Source organism: Pyxicephalus adspersus, chromosome 1, assembly GCF_032062135.1.
Source record: "Pyxicephalus adspersus chromosome 1, UCB_Pads_2.0, whole genome shotgun sequence".
Taxonomy (NCBI): domain Eukaryota; kingdom Metazoa; phylum Chordata; class Amphibia; order Anura; family Pyxicephalidae; genus Pyxicephalus; species Pyxicephalus adspersus.
Genome location: NC_092858.1, coordinates 176822701 through 176832543, shown reverse-complemented (window position 1 = coordinate 176832543; position 9843 = coordinate 176822701). Strand labels below are relative to the sequence as shown.

At 45.1% G+C, this 9843-nt stretch overlaps 1 protein-coding gene across 1 annotated transcript in view; it reads right to left on the bottom strand.

Annotated features, from left to right (window-relative positions):
• Window positions 1-6808: 6808 nt before the first annotated feature.
• LOC140338963 (uncharacterized) overlaps window positions 6809-9843 on the bottom strand; it is a 3552-nt gene continuing 517 nt past the window's right edge. Inside the window, exons 2-4 of the mRNA XM_072423399.1 lie at window positions 9086-9502; window positions 8219-8639; window positions 6809-6923 (exon numbers count right to left, since the gene is read on the bottom strand). Of these exons, the coding sequence (XP_072279500.1) occupies window positions 6809-6923; window positions 8219-8639; window positions 9086-9502 (953 nt within the window). The remainder of the gene's footprint in view (window positions 6924-8218; window positions 8640-9085; window positions 9503-9843) is intronic.

Genomic DNA, 9843 nt, shown 5'->3' with positions numbered 1-9843 from the left:
ATAATACAGACCATGGATGGACCATAGGATAATACAGACCATGGATGGACCACATGATAAAATGGCCCATGGATGGACCACATGACAACACAGCCCATGGATGGACCACAGGATAATACAGACAATGGATGGACCACATGAGATTACAGCCCATGCATAAACCATAGGATAATACAGACCATGGATGGACCGCACGATAAAACAGACCATGGATGGACCACACAATAATACAGACCATGGATGGACCGCACGATAATACAGACCATGGATGGACCACATGATAAAATGGCCCATGGATGGACCACATGACAATTCAGCCCATGGATGGACCACAGGATAATACAGACAATGGATGGACCACATGAGATTACAGCCCATGGATGGACCATAGGATAATACAGACCATGGATGGACCGCACGATTATACAGACCATGGATGGACCACATGATAAAACGGCCCATGGATGGACCACACGACAATACAGCCCATGGATGGACCACAGGATAATACAGACCATGGATGGACCACATGAGATTACAGCCCATGGATGGACCATAGGATATTACAGACCACTGATGGACCACACGATAATACAAGCCATGGATGGACCACATGATTATACAGTCCATGGATGGACCACACGACAATACAGACCATGGATGGACCACACAACAATACAGACCATAGATGGACCACAGGATATTACAGACCATGGATGGACCGCACGGCAATACAGACCATGGATTGACTACAGGATTATACAGCCCATGGATGGACCACACGATAATACAGACCATTGATGGACCACACGATAATACAAGCCATGGCTCGACCACAGGATATTACAGCTCATAGATGGACCGCAGAACAATACAGACCATGGATGGACCACAGGCTATTACAGCCCATGGATAGACCACACGATAATACAGTCCATGGATTGACTACAGAATTATACAGACCATGGATGGACCACTCGATATTACAACCCATGGATGGACCACATGATAATACAGACCATGGATGGACCACAGGATAATACAGACCATGGATAGACCACATAATATTACAGCCCATGGATGGACCACATGATAATACAGCATCTTTATCAAGAAGTCAAACAAATGCTAGAACAGATGATGCAACAAGGGGTAATTGAGGAGAGTAAAAGTTCATGGGCAGCGCCAATAGTGCTGGTGAAGAAAAAGGATGGCGCTCTTCAGTTCTGTGTGGACCACAGGCGTTTGAATGCTGTCACCACAAGGGATGCCTACAAGGGTCACCACAAGGGATGCCTACCCCCTACCCCGGACTGAAGAATCCCTTGCTGCATTGGGCAAGGCTAATTTTTTTCTCCACACTTAATCTGGCCAGTGGATACTTGCAGATCCCAGTTGCTGAGCCAGACAGGCCAAAAAACGCTTTTGTCACTCCTATGGAACTGAATTTAAGAGGATGCCGTTCGGACTGAACAATGCGCCTGCCACCTTCCAGAGGACTATGGAGCACTGTCTGGGCTACATGAACCTAGAAAGTATCCTGATCTATATCGATGATGTTGGCTCGTTCGCACAGCTATGGGCTGAAACTGAAGCCGAAGAAGCGTCATTTATTTAAGCAATAAACCAAATACCTAGGTCACGTGATCTCGAGGCAAGGTGTGTGACCCAACCCCAAGAGGGTGAGGGCTATACAGGAGTGGAGCCCTCCGTCTACCATGACAGAAGTCAGAGCCTTTCTAGGCCTGACTGGGTAATATCGACACTTTATCAAGCAGTATGCCAATCATGCGGCCCTGATCCAGAAGCTACTGCAAGGGGCAGGTCAAAAAGGAGGGCGAATCTTCGTTTAATGGGGGAAGGAATAACAGGAGGCATTTGTGTTCCTGAAGCAACAGCTGACGGCTGCTTCTGTGTTAGCCTTTGCTGACTTTACTCTCGCATTCGGACTAAGGACTGATGCCAGCACTCAGGGCTTGGGGGCAGTGCTTTCACAAATGCAAGATGGGCAGGAGAAGGTCATTGTCTATGCCAGTCGAAGTTTACACCCAGTCGAGAGGAATCCAGTGACTTAGTAGTTCCTTCACATTTGTGTGGTTTAGAAGACAGGCCACATGCGTAGGTTTGTTCCAGTTGATCGAGGAAGTCTGCCGAAGGTGTGCTGTGTGTGCGGTGACAAAGGGAGCTGAAACACGGGTGCCTTCGATAACTTGGCACATGTTGTGTCCCCTGGAAGTGCTGACCATAGACTTTCTGACTCTGGACATGTCAGAAGATTGATACAATCACGTTTTGATCATGGTGGACCACTTCACCAAGTTTGCAGTGGCTGTGTCAACCCAGACAGCTAAGACCGCAGCTCAGATGGTGTGTAAGCACTTTTGTCTCCCGTGTGGCTGTCCACAAAAAATACACTCAGATCAAGGGCCCTGTTTTGAGAGCAAATTCTTCCAGGAGCGGTGCCACTCCCTCAGTATTAAGAAATCACATACCACCCCTTATCATCCGCAGGGCAAAGGGCTTGTGAAAGGTTCAATCGCAAATTGATACAACTACTGAGGAGAACTAGCCTGGGAGAAACGGAGAAAATGGATGGACGACCAAGCCGAGAGGAAATATAACCACACAGTGCACGCTGCTACAGGTCGCTCTCCTTATCATGTGATGTTTGGACGAGCAAAAGGGGGGCCCACAGATGTATGGGCTATCGTGCCTACGGAAAAGCTTAGCTACAATCCAACTTCAAAGAGTGGAAATGGCTGCGCTTGGAGGCCCAGCAATTTGTCAAGGATCAGACATGAATGGAGCAAGACAACCCAGGGGCGTCCGGCCTAGACCTAGCCACTTGGGACAAAGTGCTAATATGGCAGAAGGGTGAAGGGTGCCCATTCCCGGTGTTCCCGTCTACGATGTTTTGAGAGAGGGAGCTCGGGAGAGACCAAGACGTCTTCACGGTAGTCTCCTCAAATTAGTTAGGGAAAATGTCCAACTAGGAGGTCAAGCTGATCTGGTGCCTGACAGTACAGCTCGGGTGCCCTCACCCCTTGAAGTCCAGTGGTGGATGCCTCCAGTACTTCTCCCCTCACTCCCATGCCTCCCAGAGGAAAGCCCAGATCCAGCTGGGTCCATCTCAACAGGGAACAATCCCATTGTGCAACAGGCCCCAACCATGCTTCCTCCAGAACTACCAGAGGGAGAAGAAGAGCGGCTGATTGAGCAAGAAGAAGTAGAGACTCAACCACTGAGGCGCTCCCAGAGGGCTAACTTTGGAAGGCCACCTGCTCGCTTTGCGGAAGAAGATTTTGAGGGGCCAGGATGCAGGTGTGTCAGAGGTAGAGGTACGGACCCCACTGACTGGAGTAGTCCTTTTAATTGTGGTGGACACTTTAATTGCTTTACCCAAAATGGGATGTTGGACAAGCCCAGGAGTGATAAATGCTAAGGAGTACAGGGGGGAGGAGGGCAGTGTGACCCGGTCTGATGATGCAGCAGTAGCTGAGCATGTGAGCTGCAGCCAGATTGTGTGGTCCCCTTTAATTCAGCTGTAGGACAGAATAGCACAAATTGTTCATGAAAGACTCAGCTAGTGATCAGTTGTATTCTGTCAGCTGTCACTGTCCTAGAGTTCAAGTGGGGGGGCCAATTGTCCACTGTGCAAGCCTTTGTGCATCCAATCATGGGACACATCGTGAGGAGCTTGCAGACTTCTAAAACTATATACAGCTATAAGTGACAATTGCTATTTTAAGTGCAGTTTGCCAGGTGTTTCAGGCAAACTTTAGACGCCACCTAGTGTCCATTGTTGGAAATTGTTATCCCCTTTGTATTTTACATTTCCCCATTGCATTCACCTTGTTTGCAACATCCAATACCTCAGGACCTGTAACTATAAGTTTGTTTATGTTGCTAAATATTCAGTAAAATGCATTTTATATTCCCTCGGCATGTTTGTTTGGCCGACCTTGCCTTTTCCCTGACTGTAGGCAATTTACAGTATACTACAGCCCATGAATAAACCAGAAGAGAATATGTTAGTTTTTTTATCATTGCTCACTGTTCAGGCCTCTAGAGAAAGCCAAATACCTTCATAAACATGTGGTGAAACACCATGTTTGATGTGTGAATAGTCACTTCCTGAAATACACAGTGTATTCACACATTTCAGTGTCTATAAATAAGCATGAATGACTCAGAATGTAACAATTGTGCACTGCCGGGCACCAAAACCCAACCATAGATGAAAGGTGAGAAGATGACGGAGGTGAAATGGAGGGGGGCAAAAGTGAGGGCTTCAGGTGGAGGAGAAACATGCGGCCATCATGATGATCCTTAGAGATAAATAAAGCAAATATTTCTACACATTTTGATAATCCTGGGAATATCATATTATAGATTTCTCTGAATATTGAGAATCATAACTAAAATATTTTAAGAATTCTCTAAAGGTCACATGAACATAATTACATAATTACATTAGTTAGTTAGGTTACAAAAGACATAAATCCATCAAGTAAAACCACGAGGGAAATAAACATATCCCAGATAAATCCCTATGGACATAGCTGATCCAGAGGAAGGCAAAAAAAAACCCCGGGTACAATTTGCTCCAACAGGGGACAAATATTCCTTCCTAATTCCATGAGGCAATCAGATGTTCCCTGGATCAGCAGTCTCTGTTATCTTTAAATCCTTAATCCCCAGTTATATTCTGTGCTTCTAGATATCATCCAGCTTTTTCTTATAGCAATCTATAGTAGTTGCTGAAACTACTTCCTGAGGGAGCCGATTCCACATTTTCACAGACCTTACAGTGAAGAATCCCTTCCTTATCCGGAGCTTAAACTTCTTTTCCTCCAGACGCAAAGAGCGCCCCCTTGTGCTTTGTAATGATCTTACAGTGAATAATGGGGAAGAGAGTTCTCTATATGGACCATTTATATATTTATACAGGGTGATCATATCCCCCCTTATACGTCTCTTCTCAAGGGAGAATAGATTCAGTTCAGCTAATCTCTCCTCATAGCGGAGCTCCTCCATTCCTTTTATTAGTTTAGTTGCCCGTCTCTGCACTCTCTCCAATCCCACAATGTCCTTTTTGTGAACTGGGGCCCAAACCTGGACTGCAGATAAAGGAGGATAAAGGTTGCAATATTCATCGTCTTCTGATTTGCTCATCACTCAGTAAATTGAAAGAACAGAACAGTACAAATATGTGCAGCAAGCTGATCCACCATCTACACTTCTACAGCAGCAGTAAAGCGCACAGAAGCCGAGGCACTTGGGGCAGGTGATCATGTGATCAATCCCTAACACTTGGCCCTTGTAAGACCGCCCAGCAGGAGCCATGCTTATAAAGCGTCATCTCTAACAATAAACGTCTCTTATTGGTTGTAATTATAAATCTCGTGTGTCTCATCCAATCTGACTGGAATTCATCCAAATGAAAGCCTTTGCAGCATGACATGTCATGTGATCATTCTAAACCAATGATGTGAGAGCTGCCATATTGCTGTCGAGTTTCTTTAAATAAAAGCGGTGAAATTGATGTCACAGACCCCGATTTATCTGACTTACTCAAAATTACTTTTGTCTTCCAGTGACATGAACACAAAGCAAGGTGAGCAGCAACTGAAAAAAACACTCACAGAAAACTTTTTTTAGGTATTTTTTTTTTATTAATTTAGGTTTTTAGGTACTCATAATAATGAAAGATTCAATTATCGAATTTTACCATCATACGTGTTAATGTGATCATGTGTGTAATGCTGTCCACATGTGGGGGTGGAATATTTTATTTCTTAGTTGCAATGGCTGCACAGATTCGTAGATATTGAATATGTTTTTGTTGTTTGCTGCTTTTCTGTGTCTGTGGAGCACAAATATTTATCACAGATGACCCTTTAACATTAAATTACCTGATTCACTAGCTATTAAATCTGAGACTTAATAAAGAACCTGGTGCTGTTCATTAAGGCCCACCTCTAAATTATGGTTGGAATCCGGAGCTGACCCATGCAGTTCCTCTTCTTTACCACAAGATGTCCTCAGTCATGTGAGTTGAATGCAGCCCAGGGTCAGTTAGCCTGGGAGAATGGGGGCAGACAGTGGGTGCAGGGTGTCATGGCCACGCCCCCTACTAATTAATGTTTAATAATGCAGAAAGTGTCACTCATGTCATCAGATTGGTGCTGCTGTCTTTATCGTCCTGGGCTGCCCACAGCCAAGAGAACCGCAAGAAGGAAGACCCAGCATATCACATCATCAACCGGAAGGTTTAATAAATATATACATTAAAATAAATGCCAAAAAGCTGGTTTGGACGTTAGGGGGGTGGGGAGGGAATGCAACCCTTTAGGTGACCCATGCCATTGCTCTTGCTATCTGTTCCTGTGCATAGAGGGGGCTGTAAGATTTTTATTACCCCCTGCAATGTGATGGACAGCAGCTGTGAAACTCTGTGTAAAAATCGACTTTCACCCCACTGGCTGGAATTTGTAAAATTATCACCTGGTATGTACTTTACATTGGTATGGACCCATCACACAATCATTGTATATTTGTAGTATTAATATCCCATGTTTGTAAGGCTTACATTGTACTGCGACCCAGAAATGACAGCACTATAACTCTAACTCTATAGATAATTCTAATAATGAGATCACTGAATATAACTGGTGCAATGCTGCTCATTCTGCCGGTATGAACAAAGAGATCTATGGACGATCAGTAGCATGATGGAAGGCAGCGAGTACATGAAACACATCTATAGCACGGATCTACATGGAATATTCTATCTGGGCCGGGGTGACTATTCCATGGTCGTGTTCGTGGTGATGTTTCCAACATCAGAAATCTCCATTTCTTCAAACTGGATGTTCAGCTGAGGCTTCAGAACTCCCCATATTCCCTGAGCGCCCCCTTCTCTGAAACAAAGACAACATAAAGTGAGGGGAACATGGAACAGCAAACTTTTTAGGGTTTCTGCTCACTTCACCCACCATGTGCTATCCACAGTCACACTAAAAACTAAAGCTTTGTATACAAATCCGATGATTGTCACCCCAGGTGATTGGTAATGCTTGTGTATGGGTGAAAATCTGACATGAATACAGGGGCCCTAGACATTGTTCATTAATCCGCCATCACAGGTTGATGAACAACCAATGTGGATGGAGGACAGTACAGTAGGATGCCACTCGCTGGTCCCTTTCTTTCTGCTCTCTCATAACGCAGAAGGTTGCTCTGCATACCGCACTCTATCTGTCACTGGAAAGATTATTTCCAGTAACAATCCTCTGACGTCTGCACGAGGCTGCATGAGCTGCCCCAGCATCAGATCTCATTGTTTTTTAATTCAAATTTTACAAATAAACACTTTATTTCCAGAGCACTCAGAAACAGCACTTTAGAAGTCATCCAATCAGGGTGGAGATGTCCATCAGACATATTCAGTTGTGTGTTGCAAACCCTTCTTGAGCTACTGAGCTCTGTAAATAACAAACAGGCAGAAAAGAGACATAGAAACACGTGACAATATTTCTAATTTAACCAATAAAAGAAAAAAAAAAGAAATTTTTTAGTGCAGTAGCATCAGTTTTGATTTTATGTTAATTGAATCTAATTTGTTTTTACCCATCTCTGAGCCAAATGCAATATTTAATTAAAGAAAACAGATCATGCGTCAATATTACCCAGTAATCCGGCATTAAAGTGTCTGCAGTACATCTTCTCTGCCACAAGATGTCCTCAGTATTGCAAGATGAACACTCTATTGTGAATGCAGGGTGTCATGCCCCATAAAGGGGTATTACCCTGAAGGGGCATTACTATAGCACCCATCATTCTCACTGTATTGGTACGGAGAGCAGAGATCATCAAATCATTCTGAATTTTGTATCAATACAGACTGCTCAGCTGGAGGCCAAGAAGACCTTCCATCATCATGACACTGTCCTGGAAACTTTGTAAAAGATGAATGGTAAAATACAAAAAGCAGCAATCTCTGCCAGTGGGTACCCATAGGGGGCACACTTACTGGGCAGGGAGCCTGCAGCTTGGAGTTGGGCTTTAAGATAGACTAGAGCAGTGGTGGTCAGTAGCGGAGCTCTTCTAGAATGAGGAGTTCCCTCTTCCACCTCCTTCATGACAAAGTGGAAGTTTGAAACATTCTGAATGACATTGCAGAGAAAGCAAATGCCCTCCAGAGCGTCCAGGGTACTTTCTCAGACCCAGGGTCTGTTTTGGGGCACTTGTGGGCATTAAATCTGAGGTCTGGTGATGGTCAGCTTGGTGGGCACTGGCAGGTTGAATCTCAAACATATAAGACATTATAGAAGACCTGGGTGAATCTATTCCCATACTTAGCTTCCTGTATATGGTCCGCGCTCTCCTCGCTTTTTTCACGTCCCTGATGAGGCATCGGTAGATTTCGTGGCTCTTCACCCCACTCAGAGTTGAGGAGACCCTTTGACTACCATCCTGTGTTTGCTCCAGGACCTCGGTGGTGGAATTCTCTGAAATGTCGTCCTCTCGGCGGTTCAACCAGCGCACAATGGGAATCTTGTACCAACCTTTGGACACACAACGACAGACTGTGGCATTGTCCACCGTATCAAACTTTACCGGGGGCTCCTCCTCCTCTGCAATGAGAAGATACGGAGATGACACCTGGGGCCACCATACAACACATGGCCCTTCCAGGAGACAAATCCCCCAATACCCGGGCACTTAGGTCAGGGAAAACTCCAAATTGTCTTCATCACATGTAAAATAATCATTTATTAACAATTTACCAAAATCCTGGGACCTTAAAGGACTCACCTCCAGATTTCCATGTAAAAGCTGCAACAAGGTCATGAAATGCTGGCTATTCCCAAATTCTACCCCAGGAGGGAGGGCAATGACAGCTTATATATGGGGGTATTGGGGCAGCATGGGGGTGAGATTACATTGAAGACAATTTGTGGTAATAACATTATGATTGTGGTGGGGATCTTAGGTTGTAAAATAATGGGACATGCTCAGGGTTCTTTGTACAGCACTTGTGTATATGGCAGAGATATACAATGAATAGAAATGCTTTTACCTTGTATGATGAGTTTCAGTTTAACCTCTCCTTTGCCATGAGGGCTGATGGCCTTACACGTATACAGCCCCTCGTCCTGATAGTCCACATTGCGTATGAAGAGCGTCAAGTCACCATCAGGGATCTCATTGACGTCCACCCTGACGCGGTCATAGTAGGCGAAGCTCTGCTCCGAGTGGTCCTCTTTGTCTTTATGGAAGCTGTAGACCAGCTGAGGTTCTTTGTATTCATAGGTCTGCTGTATGTAAGCCTGGATGTCTTCCACCTCAATCTCCTCCACTATGTCCTCCCGGTGCCAGCTCATGCCCAGGTCGTAGGTGTTCTCAATGAAGGTGAAGTGGCAAGGCAGGGTGGCATTACCATAACGGGGTACAAGGATCTCCTCATACTGGGGCTTGGGGATGACATAGTCACACTCTGGGGGAAGGGGGGCAAACATATGGAAATCAGCATTCTACACCAGAACAACACAGGGCAACACATCTCCAGGCTTATGATGGGGCATCTCAGACCATCGATGGTCAGAACATTTCATAATGGCTGAGAACCCTCCAAAAGACATGGAGCTTGGGAGAAGGAAAGAGATCCAGCAACTCTGCTCAATGCTCAGTGATAGCTGCCAAAGCAAAGAACATTTGGGGATAAAGAAAAGCCCCCCAGCCTCCAATAAATCTGCCCTTCAGCCTCCCCTCCAATAAATCTGCCCTTCAGCCTCCCCCCCAATAAATCTGCCCTTCAGCCTCCCCTCCAATAAATCT